Source organism: Ipomoea nil, unplaced genomic scaffold (assembly GCF_001879475.1).
Source record: "Ipomoea nil cultivar Tokyo-kokei standard unplaced genomic scaffold, Asagao_1.1 scaffold3314, whole genome shotgun sequence".
NCBI classification, from domain to species: domain Eukaryota; kingdom Viridiplantae; phylum Streptophyta; class Magnoliopsida; order Solanales; family Convolvulaceae; genus Ipomoea; species Ipomoea nil.
This window is the reverse complement of record NW_017619742.1, coordinates 2,717,050-2,734,092: the sequence shown is the minus strand read 5'-3', so window position 1 is coordinate 2,734,092 and position 17,043 is coordinate 2,717,050. Positions and strand designations below refer to the sequence as shown.

Genomic DNA, 17,043 nt, shown 5'->3' with positions numbered 1-17,043 from the left:
CAAGAAACAAGCTCTAATCTTATTAAAATTTTTATATTAATCTTTCTTTATAAGGTGGTTAACTCTTCATTCTCTAAAGTATTGCAACCTTTTGTGAGTATATATATATATATATATATATATATATATATATATATATATATATACTAGTTTTTTACGCGCATTGCGCGATTGCGATAATGCTCAATGTTTTTTTTTTTTTTAAATAAGTACTTTAAAGTATATTAAGGCAAGATTATATTGAAATTGTTCATGCATAGATAATTGAAGGTTGAATTTGCGTATTTAAATAGGTAATTCTTCTCCCAAAGGTTGAGTCCCCAACCCCAAGGGCCCCCCACACTCTGACCCAACAGAGCATTGTGGGAAGTTGTAAATCACGGTGACTCAATGGTTCAGCAGACAGGACCAAATGCCGGTGCGAACAAGGAATCTGCCCACTTTGGACATAATTCCCGCACTACCGCCGCCGAGGTTCAAACCTTGGTATCTTCTCCCAAATACTGCCCACTAAACCATTGAGCTAAGCCCGTGCGGGTTAAATAGGTAATTCTAAGTTTACAAATGCAAGATAATGTAGTCAAGATTGATTATAATTGTCAATAAAATAATTGTATAGGTATGGTTGAAACCAAATACGGGCCATAAGGGAGAACAAATAAAAATTAGGGCATAAAATATTAAATATATACTAATATTGTTTGAGGAGATTTCGACATTAGGATTTGTGGTTAAGATTTTAATATTAGAATTAGATTAATGGTGTAATTATAATTCTATATTAGACGTTAATATTAGAATTAGACTAACGGTGAATTAACGGTATTTAACGGAAAAGTTAAATGGATAATCATATAATTAAGGATAAATTAAAAAAACTTTAAAAAAAAATTAAAACCTGAACAATTTGAACCATTCATTTGATTTAATAATTTGGCGGTCATTTTTTCTACCCAATGTTAATAATTAAATAAATTCGTTGGTCAAATCCGCTAACTGCTGATTGTCAAACAAGGACATTGCAAGGTAGTTCTCACTTCAATTTGTTGTGTGATTTGAATACTCTCTTTGTCACAAAATCTCTCAAGTAGTTAATATGGTTGGCTTTATTAATTATATATATATTTTTTAAATTTTTTCATGGTATTAATAAAATACTTGGTAAATAAATATAGAGCATTATTTTGTATTATAACTTTGATATTTAATTAGAAAAATAGTGCACAAAAAAGATAATAGACAATGTAGTGAATATAATCAATTGATGAATTTGAATGTAAAAATTTTTACATTTGAGAAAAATAAAAACAATATAACTAATGAAAATATTTCTCTTAATTAATTTATTGATAATGAATAATTTTTTTTCACTGAATTAAGACATTGTAAGGACAATGTAGCGAATATAATCAATTAATAAATTTGAATATAAAGAATTTTTATATTGTAGAAAAATAAAGACAATATAACTAATACAATTATTTCACTTATTTAATTTATTGATAATGAATAATTTTTTTTTGAATAAAGGCATTGTGGACACATAATTCTAAATTAAAGAAATGCATATCTATAATTTTTTGTTGTAGCTACTAAATTATTATTTATATAATTTAATAAGAGTAAAATAGAGTACTAATTATGCCAACTTTGATTGGGATGAGGTTCGAACCTAAGACCTTTTCTTTTTATTATTGAAATCAATAAGTAAGTTAACGGTGAACTAACGGCAATTCTTAAAATTTTAAGAATTGGAATTAGTAATGGTGTGTGGGTATTTTAGGAAATTTTAGTGTAAAATTTAAATCTTATCAATCTTTTAATCAATCTGAGCCATTCATTTGATTAAAATCTGTGACCGCCATTTTTTCTACCCATTATAGGCCTAACTCTCTTGGGCTCTTATTAGTATACTAGTTTTTTACGCGCATTGCGCGATTGGGATAATGTCCAATGCTTTTTTTAAAATAAGTACTTTAAAGTATATTATCCAATGTTTTTTTTTTAAAAATAAGTACTTTAAAGTATATTATCCAATGTTTTTTTTTTAAATAAGTACTTTAAAGTATATTAAGGCAAGATTATATTGAAATTGTTCATGCATAGATAATTGAAGGTTGAATTTGCGTACTTAAATAGGTAATTCTTCTCCCAAAGGTTGAGCCCCCAACCCCAAGGGCCCCCCACACTCCGACCCGACAGAGCATTGTGGGAAGTTGTAAATCACGGTGACTCAATGGTTCAGCAGATCAGACAGGGCCAAATGCTGGTACGCACAAGGAATCTGCCCACTTTGGACATAATTCGCGCATTGCCGCCGCCGAGGTCCAAACCTTGGTCTCTTCTCCCAAATACTACCCACTAAACCATTGAGCTAAGCCCGTGCAGGTTAAATAGGTAATTCTAAGTTTACAAATGCAAGATAATATAGTCAATATTGATTATAATTATCAATAAAATAATTGTATAGGTATGGTTGAAACCAAATACGGGACATAATGAGAACAAATAAAAATTAGGGCATAAAATATTAAATATATACTAATATTGTTTGAGGAGATTCCGACATTAGGATTTGTGGTTAAGTTCTATTAAGACTTTAATATTAGAATTAGATTAATGGTGTAGTTATAATTCTATATTAGACTTTAATTTTAGAATTAGACTAACGGTGAATTAACGGAAAAGTTAAATGGATAATCATATAATTAAGGATAAATTAAAAAATCTTAAAAGAAAAAAATTAAAACCTGAACAATATGAACCATTCATTTGATTTAATAATTTGGCGGTCATTTTTTCTACCCAATGTTAATAATTAAATAAATTCGCTGGTCAAATCCGCTTGTATAATCCGCTAACGTTAACCGCTAAGTGCTGATTGTCAAACAAGGACATTGCGAGGTAGTTCTCACTTCAATTTGTTGTGTGATTTGAATACTCTCTTTGTCACAAAATCTCTCAAGTAGTTAATATTGTTGGCTTTATTATTTATATTTTTTAAATTTTTTCATGGTATTAATAAAATACTTGGTAAATAAATATATAGCATTATTTTATGTTATAACTTTGATATTTAATTAGAAAAATAGTGCACAAAAAAGATAATAGATAATGTAGTGAATATAATCAATTGATGAATTTGAATGTAAAAATTTTTACATTTGAGAAAAATAAAGACAATATAACTAATGAAAATATTTCTTTTAATTAATTTATTGATAATTAATAATTTTTTTTTCACTGAATAAAGACATTGTAAGGACAATGTAGCGAATATAATCAATTAATAAATTTGAATATAAAGAATTTTTATATTGAAGAAAAATAAAGACAATATAACTAATAAAATTATTTATCTTATTTAATTTATTGATAATGAATAATTTTTGTTTTTTGAATAAAGACATTGTGAACACATAATTCTAAATTAAAGAAATGTATATGTATTATTTTTTGTTGTAACTACTAAATTATTATTTATATAATTTAATAAGAGTAAAATAGAGTACTAATTATGCCAACTTTGATTGGGATGAGGTTCGAACCTAAGGCATTTTTATTTTATTTTATTGAAATCACTGAGTAAGTTGACGGTGAACTAACGGCAATTCTTAAAATTTTAATGGAATTAGTAACAGTGTGTGGGTATTTTAGGAAATTTTAGTATAAAATTTAAATCTGATCAATCTTTTAATCAATCTGAGCCATTCATTTGATTAAAATCTGTGACCGCCATTTTTCTACCCATTATAGGCCTAACTCTCTTGGGCTCTTATTAGTATAGTAGATTTTAACGGAATTAGTAACGGTGTGTGGGTATTTTAGGAAATTTTAGTGTAAAATTTAAATCTGATCAATCTTTTAATCAATCTGAGCCATTCATTTGATTAAAATCTGTGACCGCCATTTTTCTACCCATTATAGGCCTAACTCTCTTGGGCTCTTATTAGTATAGTAGATTTTAACGGAATTAGTAACGGTGTGTGGGTATTTTAGGAAATTTTAGTGTAAAATTTAAATCTGATCAATCTTTTAATCAATCTGAGCCATTCATTTGATTAAAATCTGTGACCGCCATTTTTTCTACCCATTATAGGCCTAACTCTCTTGGGCTCTTATTAGTATAGTATAGTATATATATATATATATATATATATATATATATATATATATATATATATATATATATATATATATATATATATATATATATATATATATATAGGAAAAAGTTCCCGTGCGGCAGACACTTCCCGTGCGGCGGTGCGGCGGGATTACAGAATACACCAACAGTGTTATCAACATGCACCAACAGTGTAAGGGAAACGCACCACAATGAAATGCAAAAAAAATCACAGAATACACAACAGACCCAAAAAATACACCATATAACTCATCACACCCCAATAGTGTATTTCCAAACACTGTATGGTGTTTTTTCTCACGCCTAATGGTGTATTTTTGGTGATGCGTACCTAATTTGTGTGTATTTTTATGGTGTATTTTTCTAACGTTAATGGTGTATATTTGTTGAACTATTGGTGACGCCGCACCGCCGCACCTAAGGACACCGCCGCACCTGAACTCGCCTCTATATATATATATATATATATATATATATATTTTCAACCAAACACCTTAAACAAATGTGAAGGCACCCTATTAAGCTAGAAATTCGTTACGCCATTAACCGCTAACATATGGTGCACAAAAACTCCTAAAAGTGAGTGTTTCTATATTTCAGAATTTTTTTTTTAACAATTAGTTTTTATGTATATTTAAAGAAAAAAAAATGTAAATACACACTTATTATATATTTATATATAATATATATAATTTATTTATGTATATTTCTTTCAAGTTTCATATACTATATTTTCCTGTATTCCATTCTTTCGGTTTATGTGCTACCTAACCCTATTTTCAATTAGATAGATTTTTCAACTAGTTTATTATTCTATACATAATATACACACAATTATTTGAGTATTTGACAAACACTATTTACGTTTACACCTTATATTGGCCAAGTGATTCCTTTCATTACCATTCATTGACTTCAATTCAATCATTTTTCGTGAATTGGAATTATATTCTTCTTTCGCCGCATTCATTCTTCGCTCCCATTATATTCCAATCATCCCCACTACCACATGTTGCAGCTGGTCAACGGCTCCATTTTGGAGACCTATTCATCTGTCTTCATATTCACAATTCAAAACCTTCTTAAGTGGAGATCATAAGACCAAGCAGGCACACAACTTGGAAGCTGTTACAAGTTACAACCAAAAATTCAATAAGTTCTATTATTATATAAGGCATTCAAAGAATCATACATCTTTTAAACATGTACAACACACAATGGAAAGTTGGTGTAGTGTAATCTAAAAGACTTTTGATTTTCATTCACTATAAGAAATTTCACACAACATAAGTTGTCTCCAAAACTATCGATTTTGGTCACTAATAATATTAATGACCAATTTTTGAAGACGTACGTCACATGTTGTTACTATATCCTCTGTCACTATTGTAGTAGTGACGACTTTTAAAAAATTGTCACAATTATACAAGATCATATGAGAACATGTGTTTTGGTGAGAACATGAAAACACATCATGTGTATCCATTTAATATTTTTTAATGATCTAACTTGGAATGTTAATACCATGACGAGTTGAACAAACCAATCAATGGAATAAATCTATTCTAAGAAATGTTATTCCATTTCTGACCTATTCCATGAACTGTCATAAGTTCAGTGAAATTGTGATCTATTTTTCGGTAAATTGATGAGATATTTATGCACAACTATGAAATCTAGCAGTTATGGATATAGCTATATAGCTTTGGAGTAGAAGCCCACGAGATATTTATGCACAAATATGAAATCTAGCAGTTACGGATATAGCTATATAGCTTTGGAGTAAAGCCAACGGAAGTTAATAATGACAATTTTAGGATTTGTGATAGCTAGAATGCACAAATGAGTAAAGGAGTCCTCGAACATTCTTCACCCTATGAGTGCTCAAGTGATCGACTTCCATCCTTGCGGGGCGTTTGGTTGGAGAGGGTGAATTACGTGAGAAAGAATTGTAATTTTATGAGAGATGAATTACTGGAATTAAAGTGAGAATTTAAATTTCAGTGTTTAGTTTACAGGAATAGAATTACTGGGAATTTCAATTTCAATGTTTGGTATATATAGGAATTGAAAGGTAATAAGTAGTATAAAGTCAAAAATGTCCATTGTTATTGTTAGGCATTAATTTTAAGTTGAAAAAGGAATGGGTAATTCTGACTCATCACTATCTATTTTTTTTTCTAAAATCCCAGGAATTAAAATCTCAGGAGGGGACATGGGATTTTAATTCCATGAAAATGAGGGAATTGCAATTCCTTTCAACCAAATAAGGACATTTTGTAGCCTTTGAAATTAGGTGGGAATTAAGTGGAAAGAGAATTTAAATTCCCTTCAACGAAACGCACTGTTAAGGTAACTGAATGACCTCACAAAATTCAAATAATTTTTCAAATATAACCTTATTGGGTCAACCCCAATAAAACATTAGGGCTGGGCATCCTCATTTGTGGGTTTTTACAAGATTTTGGCTCTGTTTGGTAAACCTAGCTGAAAAGCTATAAGCTCGGAGCTAAGTTGAAAAGGAGCTGAAAGCTGAAAAGCTATAAGCTCGGAGCTGAAAATTGAAGAGCTGTTAAGCTAGCTGTTATGAAAGTGTTTGGTAAAATTAGCTTTTTGATAAGCTGATAAATGTAAAAAGACTAAAAAGGACATCTTCATAAAATTTAAATTAGTTTGTTTACATATTAAAATTTAACATTTTGAAATAAAACTATTAGCATAATCATGATCTTGCATCTCATAATGAAGTAGCAATATTGTTGCAAATCTCATAATAATTAATAATAATAATAATAATAATAATAATAATAATAATAATAATAATAATAATAATAATATTTATAATAATAATAATAACAATAATAATAATAATATTTGCGGTGAAAGGTAAAAGTTGCGGATAAAGGAGAAGGGAAAAGGGTTTTAATTGAGAAGGGTAAATTATGTCATTTCTTTAAAATAATAAGGATAAAGATGAAAAAAAAAAAAAAAAAAAGTTAAGAAGCTAGAGCTTATTTTGAAACGCTACCTAAGATAGCGTTCCAAAATAAGCTCTTATTTTAAGCTAGGAGTTTATTTTGAGAACATTACCAAACAGAGCTATAAGTTTATTAGTAGCTTAAAATAAGCTCTGCCAAATAGAGCCTTTGAAATAGTAAAAGTCCAAGCTCAAGTTTTTGAAAAGTGGGAGCCAAAGCTTTTCATGAGCTTTTTCTCCTGCAATACCTCAAGATTTTGCAGGAGATTTTTTTTTTTTTAAAAAAAAAACGCAAATGACGCGCTTGGAGCGCACCTCGCACCCCAGAGGGCACGTGTTTCCCATGCGCCCTTGGGGCGCTTCAAGGTGGCCGCCAATTTTGTTAGTTTTTTTTTTTTTTTTTTTTTTTTTTTTTTTTTTTTTTCTTTTGCTTTTCCTTTTATTTGTTTATCTCCTCCCCATTTTTTCTTTCCTAATCACACCTACAAAAATTTCTCAAAAACTACATCAAAATTCCCACTATTGAGGATGCCCTTATGTATAATCCTTTATCTATTGTCTTCATTCAATTCCATCGAGATAATACGTATTTGCTATGTATAATTCATCTTACTTAGTTCATTCATTCCTGCATGGTTTCACTATTCAATTTTTTTTTTTTTTTTTTTTAATTATTGTGGATGAAAAATTGGTTAGGTGCTTGGGTGTTCAATGGTGATTAATCGACGTTGATGTAATTTTTATTTTATTTTTATTTTTTTTAAATTTTTAATTTTTTAAGAATTGATAAATTATAAATTATTTAATACTTTAATAAATAGTTGATACTAAAATATTAATTTAAAAAACATCTAGAGTTTGAACAATTTAAGATTATTTCACTCAAAACGATATCATTTTGAGTAAAATAACTTTTTAAAAAAACAATAGCTAATTGACCGACTAGGCGGTCTAGTGGTGCTAGGCGGTTAGCGCCTAGTCAGCTGGCCGCCTAGATTACAATTATGGCAATACGCCAGGCAGACAATCAGTGCCCAAGGCCTAGACACTGATTAGATGGGGTTTTTCTCAACACTGATAATTATAAAGCTAACATGTCAGATCAGGTTAATAGATAATAGCCATGATTATCCCATAAAATCCGAAACAATATAGAATAAGTAGTCATTCAAAATATGATGATTATTTTAGTCGGCATTGTGGTATCACAAAATGGCATAGTGTTTATGTATGTGGCTCCAAAACCACCGACTATTATTAGCTGTATCATGATTCTAATCGGGAATTCGGGATATAATAAGCACTATTAAACCAGGCAAGAACATGTGTTATACCATGCTTCTAAAAGAATGCCAGTTCATTAACATGATGTTTTTATTAGCATTTTTTAAGCAAATATCTAGGATATTTGTTAGCTAAATTTTTTGTCCTAAAATTAAAATTTTTGTAAGATCTATTGATTGAGAAAATATGAAAAAGCTGTTGCGCAACTTGTACGTGTACTGCACGGCCATGTTAGGCACATAAATTTATTATTTTTTTAAATACTTCTTTTTATTTTTTCTTGTTCGACTTTTGTTTCCTCCTTTTTCCTCTTCATTCTCCCCCCTTTCCTACATGACACCAAAAAAACCACCAAAAATATTTCATAGTTAAGGTTGCTCTAAGTTTATGCAAAATACTCGTATAGTGATACACATTGATATATACAATTAGGCGAATATGGATATAAAATAAAATGTAATTTTAGTTCCTTAATTATGTTCTGCTAATTGTTTGAGTCACTGTGTTTATAAGTTATGAAATGCACCCCTATCTTTGCAACAAAATCATAACTTTAGCCCCTACAACAGTCTGTCTGTCAAGCTGTGTCTGATTTTGAATAAAGAAGATATGTTTGAATTTATTAAAAAACCAATCAATAATTCAAAACCTTCTTACTTTACTATAGGGACAAAAACTGTAACTTTATTAAAAGATTATGGTATATTTGTTCAAGTAACAAAGGTTGTTGGAAGTACATATAATGATATATAAACAATCTCTGTATCTAAAAGCATCATCAATAAAAGTATTTTCAGAATAAAAAAATTGTGATAATATTTTCTTAAATTTGTTCTCTTAAAATAAAAATTTTTGTGAGACTCATTAATTGAGAGAAATGGGAGAAACTGCTGCGCAACTTGTGCGTGTATAGAACTGCCGCACCCAGCATGGCACCTGCACTGTACACGCCATGTTGGGCACGTTAAGTTATTACTTTTAAATTTTTCTTTTACTTGTCAGAATTTTGTTCTTTTTTTATTTTTTCTCATTTTTCCTCTTCTCTCTTCCTCCTATCCTACATGACACTGCAAAAATCACCAAAAATTATCCATTGTTGAGGTTACTCTAAATTTATGCAAAATGCTTGTACAGTGGTACACAGTGATACACACAATTGGACAAATATAAATATAAGGAAATATGTAATTTTTAGTTCCTCAATTATGTCCCGCAAATTGTTCGAGTCATTGTGTTTATAAGTTATGAAATGCACCCCTATCTTTGCAATAAAATCATAATTTTAGCCCCTAAAACAAACTGCCTGTCAAGCTCTGTCTGATTTTGAAATAAAGAAGATATGTTTGAATTTATTAAAAACCCAATCAATAATTCAAAACCTTCATAATTGGGACAAAAACAGTAACTTTGTTGTAAAGATTATGGTAACAAAGGTTGTTGGAAGTACATATAAACAATCTCTGTATCTATCAGCTCTTGAGGCCTAATGGTTGCAACAGTCTAGTGATAAAGCTAAATTTGGTTACAACTTACAACCCAGAAAACAGCCTAATAAGCTTCCAAAAAAAAAACTGCATTCATATGCACACACAAACACAAACAGTGTATGATACACAGCAAGAAGATTATGCATATATGCAGGCAGATCACTATCCCATATATTTCTCCCTTCCAAAGCCTTCCCTCGTCGGGTTATGCTCTTTCGTGTAGACGCGGTGCCGCCTCTCTCTTCCATAGATGACCCAGAAAGTGAGAGAGAACATGACTGCAACAGCCACAATTACCAGTCCAATGTAAACCCACTGGCTGTAGCGCCGCAAGCCAGGGCAGTGCGTTGTGTATATTTTGTTGAAAGTAACTCTGACGAAATCGCAGTCTTGCAGATCGACCAGGAACTGGCCGTAATGGTACAGCCCGAAGCTCACGTTCACGGCGGCAGCCATTTGGCCGTAGATTTTCGGAGTCAGACGCCCTGTTGTTATGCATATGTCGCTAGGCGAGACTTGGCATACACTGGATCTCCACACCTGCATTTTGTAAAAATAATCACGTTTTCTGGCATTTCTGCACTAAGAAGTAAGAAGATGAAGGAATGACAAAACTATGGAATTAAACACAAGCAAGGCCAAGACTATGTTGCCTAATGGTACCCGGGTTGGACTTCCATTTGGAAAGTTGTGAGTTCGAGCCTCAGTGGATGTGTTACTGGTTACTGGTTCTTTGTGTTGGTTACTGGTTCTTTGTGTTTCAGTAGGTTGAGAAAGCATATGAACAGATACTACATTCTAATAGAGCTAGTAACATTCAAAAAAACACAAGCAAGGCCATTGTATATTTCACGGAAAATAGTCAAATACACCCCTAACCTTTATACGAGAACTCAATTAGGCATGCATTAAAACCCAAAACTGGATAGTGACCTGTAATAGCAGGTCGCTAGGGGTTCCGGCAACCTCCGGAGGGAAACCGACAACCGGTGAGAGGGGTTCCGGCAACCTCCGGAGGGAAACCGACAACCGGTGAGTCCGGTGACCAACGAACAGTTGCCGGTCTCCTTCTTTGAAGGAGGTCACCTTCCCCGCCGCCTTCTCAACGGAAAAGGCAACCAACAGAAAAGGCGACCAGTGGTTGCCTTCTCAGTGGAAAAGGCGACCACTGATCGCCAGTCGAAGGCGAGACGACCGATGACCGTTTGTTGGTCGCAGGTCACTAATTTTCTCCCGGAGGTTGCCAGAAATCGCCGGAACCCTAGCGACCTGTTATTACAGGTCACTATCCGATTTTTGGACTTCGATCACTAAATTGACATGTTGATGTGCTTAATTGAAACCTTTAAAAGTTTGAGGCCTAATTGACTTCTTCTATAAAATTTAGGGGAAGTATTTGACCCTTTTCCCTATATTTCAAACTTATCCACAATTGGGAATAGCTATGAAATTTATATTATGTAGTCAGTACCTTTGTTGCATTTCTCAAGTGAGCTTCTCCGGGATTGCATGCTCGATCAGTCAAGTCAGCATTGTAGGGATTGCAAAGTACCGGCAGCAGAGGACCGGATTGATTGTAGTAATAAACACCGGCGTTTGGAGGGAAGTTATTGTTAGATACAGTGGTGATAACCTGGTTCACAACATCAGCGAGTTGGCGTGTGACTTCTTTGCTTTTCTTCAAAGTCTCTTGTGCAGTCGCGTTGTCGACACATGGCAGAATGTCATCTAAAGCCGTGTGAGAAGTTGGGTGTTGGACCCACTGATTCATTGCCACACAAGAATCTCCAGTCACGCTGAATGTCATACAAATCAATCAAATTATCAGCAGATCAGAGATGTGATAAATAGCAGCAAAGCCTTCTATAGAGCAAGAAAAAGAGACTTAAATAAGTACCGTACCAATGCAAAAGGCAGAATAGTATTTAGTCCCATATGATGGATGAGTTCAAAGTATACAAATAAATATTGAAAAAAATATGTGAATTAATACCTCCAATGGTCCTTCGAGTATTGTGCTATTACCAGCAAACATCCTCCGAGTATCAAAAACTGACCACGCGTAGTCTTCCGTTAGCAAATGTGTGAAAGTGGCATTAAATTAAAGGGTAACCGGAGGGTACCCAACCAAAGTCGTAAATGTAACGCCACTTTCATGCCTTTGCTGACGGAAGACCACATGTGGTCATTTTTTTATACTCGGAAGACATTTGCTGGTCACTTTTTTATACTCGGATGACGTTTGCTGGTCATTTTATACTCAGAGGATGTTTGCTGGTAATAGCACAATACTCGAAGGACCATTGGAGGTATTAACTCAAAAATATGTAGTCGACATTGCTTACTTGTGAAGAAGAAGAAAAATGCCACATAAAATAAAATTCGCTGTTATAAGAATCCATCCAACGACCACCAAGCTGCAAAATAGAACAAGAAAGGCTGGTCTTCAGAGAGAAGTGCAATGAAACTTCACATAAACCACAAAAGGAATATATAGACTGCCCAACTCACATGTACACAAGATATTGCATCCCGAAAATTGAGAACACTGGAGCGTAATAGATTGGACGAAATGAATTAGTCAGTAATATTAAAATGTTTAAAATTCAAGCATTGTCGATAAAATCATCTTACCAAATCCAAGGAATGCCATGAGAAGCATAACGGCAGATAGTACAATAAGAGCCAATCTCCTGCATTAAAAGTTCACACGTTTATTTTTAATTCCCAAAAGGTTGAATCCCCAATCCCAAGGGCCCCCCACACCCCGGCCCGACAGAGCATCTGGGAGGATGTAAATCAAGGTAACTCAGCTGAACACAGAAGCTAGACCTTTGCTTACTGCGCACAAGGAGCCCCCTTATTTTTTGTTCCCAAAAGGTTGAATCCCAGTCAAGGTAACTCAACTGAACACAGAGGCTAGACCTTTGCTTACTGCACACAAGGAGCCCCTTCACTTTGAGAGGTTGCTCCCACACTCCGGCCCGATAGAGCATCTGGAGGATGTAAATCAAAGTAACTCAGCTAAACACAGAGGCTAGACCTTTGTTTACTGCGCACAAGGAGCCCCCCTCACTTTGAGAGGTTGCTCCCACCCTGCCGCTAGTGAGACTTGATCCCGAGTCATTGTTCCCAAACTTCACCCCTGTGACCAACTGAGCTGCCCATGCGGGCCACATGTTTATTTTCTGCCTGAATAGAAAGCAGCATAATGAATCCCAATTAATCTTCACTTACACAGACTCTATCATTTTGTCTATGCCGTCTTTATTCTCTGATGTTTTATCAGCAAGCTGACTAGCAGAAGAGTTGATCTTGGTTAGGATGTGATCGATGTCACCTTTGACATTACCAGGAAGAAGAAATTTATCAACTTCGATGTATTTGGCAGCTGCCAGATACCCCGACACATTCCTGAGACTATCTGCAGTCATATTTGCCTGTTGTTCTACATAGCCTAATGTATTTACCGTACTGCTGTGAAATTTTCCCTGGCCATAATACAGAATAACACACCCAACTCTGAACACACAAGAAACATATATTAGACTAGAATAAAATGATCAAATAAATAATACTCAACATAAAATAAGGTTAATTTTGCTTCTCCCCTGTAATTAAGGATTAGTTTTACTTTGCCCACCCACCTATGCTTATTTTATAGACATTGTTGTCCACCTTGATTAACAATCGAACTTCAATGTCAGTTTTTCCATTCAGACAATATAGTAATTTACAAACTATATCCCTCCGATTCATATCAAAGGTAATTCACTCAATGCACAAATCAACCCCAAGATGGTCCTCCGTTTTCACTTCTTCCCCTTCTCTTTAATTTTCCCTTTTTTGAATGCTACTGACTCTATTACATTGTAGTCTATGTTCAAACATACTCACAAAGTCAACAACGCCTCTACTGAGGCTCGATCTCATGACCTCCCACATGGGAGAGGTCACTACATGCTATCTGAGCACAAAGTGCTTGGCTCCTTTTTTTTTTTTTTATTTAAAAAATAAAATAAAATAAAATAAAAAATAAAAACTTGGGTCTTTATTTGAATGAAGCAGCCAGCTTATTGTACTACAAATGCTGTGTTTATTTGAACAAAACAAACAAATTCTTGAATAGGCTGTCTACGCTTGAGCAGAATAATTAAAACTTAAATTTCACGATTAAGATAGGTGAATAAAGTGAAACTACTCCCTAATTACAGACTGAAAAAGTGAAATTATCTGTATAAAATATTTTTATGTCAAGCCATGGTATGGGCATTATAATGCAGATTTGTAATAGAGAGAGAGAGAGAGAGAGAGAGAGAGAGAGAGAGAGAACGTACATTGCAGCAATAGTAAACAGTATGAGGAGGATGAGAGAGACAGCGTATGCTGTTTGAGAATATCCATAAGGTTCCTTTCGGAAGAAGCAGTAGCAAAGACAAATAAACAATAAACATAGTCCAAAGATTGCAAACCAGAGCAAACCAGCTAAAAAGAATGGAACTGCAGTAAAACCCACAGACTGCAAAAACAAAAAAAATAAAAATAAAGAGCATGAGAGAAAGGTTCGGAGAACAAACAAATGAGTTGAATTAGTTAAAATACTATTATTATTAGCTAAAAGCCTAAAAGTTGAATCCATAACACATTAGAACTAACATGGTTCTTGTGTTAGTTGTTCTGTACTTAATTCCTGTTTGATTATGTATGAATATTACATGTTCCTTATACTTCCTTTTATTTTATTTTGGTGTAAAATAAGCATAATAGCATATCATCGGAGTGCCAGGTTTTGCTGTCATATCCCAAAGGCTTCACCGTTAGTCGCTCAGAGAATAATATATTATGTTACAATTGAGATTTGGATTCGATACCCTGAGCTTATGCACTAAAAAAGCTAGAAAGCTAAGCAGCAGCTTTGTATCATCAATCCATGTGTATACATATGTGTGGGTTTGTATTCACATAAAAGCCAAAGAAAAAAGCATATAATCACTTTGATTTTGAAGAGTCAATTAAAACAATATTCTTTTACTTTACCAAGCATTTATATATTTTTTACTAAAAAGAACATTAGCATTGAAAGCTGCAATTCCTCAAAACCATCAAGAACATAAGTTTCACAAGAGGTTCAGACTTCACACAGATCCAGAAAAAAAGTTTATAAAACCACACCAAAAACAGTAAATAAAATGATTTTTTTTATCATATCAAGAATCTCCCTTTCCCATGTAACTCCAAATCAAGATATCAATATATTATTCAAAATCTAGAACACTCTGTATTAGCTGTTGGTGTATAAAATCTTTTACTTAATTTTTTATTTGGAAGACAGACTCTGGTGACATCAACTGGATTTAACCACACCCCAAATGTTTTCCAACTTAGATATGCCTTTTCACTTCCATAGCCAAGTTCTAAACTTTCATCCCAACCATTTTGCTCCAAATTAGCAAATTAACAAACACACCTAACATGATAATAACAATAACAACAACAACAATCATACAAACACCTATTTGAAGAGGGGGAAAACAATCAAAATATTTAGCCTAATAAGGGTTTGATTCAAATTACCATGAGAAATTTTACACACACACCAAAAAAAAAAAAAAAAAAAAAAAAAAAAAAAAAAAAAAAAAAATTATAGTATCCAAGAAAGATAAAAAGCTTGAGTACTTACAGCCCAGTAGTGCCGATTGCTAATGTTCCATCCTCCTGAATATCTCTCGAAATGATTGAGAGGATCTTTCCTATAAGTCCTTTTAGAAGCCAAGACGAGTGATGAGTTCAATGGGGGCTCACCATTGGGTCCTTCTGCAAGAACCCTTATTCTCTCCCCAAAAATCACACCTTTATCACTATAACTTTCACCTAAAATTTCCAAGAGCAAAATCAACGAAAATAAACGAAAAATATAATTTGTTTCTGGGAAAAAAGTTATGCATACCCTTAATGATCGGTGCGTGGAAATAAGAAAAATGGGATATCTGTCCTGGATTTGCTTCTTCTCCACGAGATAAGAGAAATAAAGAGGAAGATAAGAGGAAGATGGTTAGAAGGGGAAATAGGATTGACCCTTTACACAACATTGTTTCTTCTTGTTTTCTCCTGAACCGTACAATTTAGGAAGATGGGTTGAAAATTTTTTCTCCTGAAAGTTGATCAATGGGATTTCTCTTTGTTCAAAAAGGAAATTTCTTCAACAACTGAATAGAGAAAACATAGCATGGGTCTAAATGTCTAATTGCGGTTTCGCGAACAGACAAAAAGACCATGCCCTCCGGCTACGGAAATGTTTGGTAGGAGAAAGAGAAAGGGCGAGAATGCGAGATGTGTGTGTGTATATATATATATACGTATATGCATATACATATATATACACAGTTACACACGCACAGAAAGCGAGAAAGAGAGAGGGAGGATTTTGCGTGGGGTTGTAAAAATGTGATTTTGTTATTTTATATAGTATACAGAGAAGAATGCAGGTCCGGTGGAAATACCGGAGTTGACGGCGGCACGCGGCGGTGCGAGACGCCGAGAAGTTGATGCCCAAACTGTTTTAGGACAAAATGCGCTCCTTTCGAGTCATATTTCTAACGTAAATAAATAAATAAATAAATAAAATAAATAAATAACCGTACAATTTAGGAGAGAATATGACATTACTATTTTTTTTTTTTAAATCGGTGATTAAAAATATAATAAATTAAAATTAAGGATTAAAAATAAATACATAACCATACTCGATAAAATCATAAATGAGTAATCAAACCTGCATGGGCAGCTCAACTTGTTACAGAGGTAAAAATTTGGAAGAATGACCAGGGATTGAGTCTCATCAACAGTAGTGAGGAGTGTTCCTTCTGCGCAGTGAACACTGGTCTAGCCTTTGTGGTTCATGTTTAGTTGAGTTAACACCGGTCTAGCCTTTATTTTTTCTAGCAACCTCTCAAAGTGAGGAGGGTTCCTTGTGCGCAGTGAGCACCGGTCTAGCCTTTTTATTGTTCCTAGCAACCTCTCTGTTGAGTTAGGAGTGTGAAATAAAATATTGTTCCTATCAACCTCTCAAAGTGAGGAGGGTTCCTTGTGCGCAGTGAACATCGGTTTAGCATTTGTGGTTCATGTTTAGATGAGTTAGGAGTGTGAAA

General features: G+C 33.4%; 1 protein-coding gene across 2 annotated transcripts; it reads right to left on the bottom strand.

Annotated features, from left to right (window-relative positions):
- Nucleotides 1-9,795: 9,795 nt before the first annotated feature.
- On the bottom strand, nucleotides 9,796-16,468 carry LOC109169584. 2 transcript variants are annotated; one of them, XM_019318459.1, is made up of 10 exons: nucleotides 16,038-16,459; nucleotides 15,843-16,005; nucleotides 15,576-15,766; nucleotides 14,233-14,414; nucleotides 13,133-13,417; nucleotides 12,530-12,588; nucleotides 12,407-12,443; nucleotides 12,241-12,312; nucleotides 11,367-11,691; nucleotides 9,857-10,435 (listed from the first exon to the last, which is right to left on the bottom strand). In XM_019318459.1, exons 2-10 carry the CDS (start codon nucleotides 15,982-15,984, stop codon nucleotides 10,058-10,060), a joined length of 1,671 nt encoding a protein of 556 aa, XP_019174004.1. In that variant the 5' UTR covers nucleotides 15,985-16,005; nucleotides 16,038-16,459; the 3' UTR covers nucleotides 9,857-10,057. The 2 variants fall into 2 exon arrangements, with proteins under 2 accessions (XP_019174003.1, XP_019174004.1); XM_019318458.1 differs by having other exon boundaries at nucleotides 9,796-10,435; nucleotides 15,843-16,468.
- Between the last annotated feature and the right edge of the window lie 575 nt (nucleotides 16,469-17,043).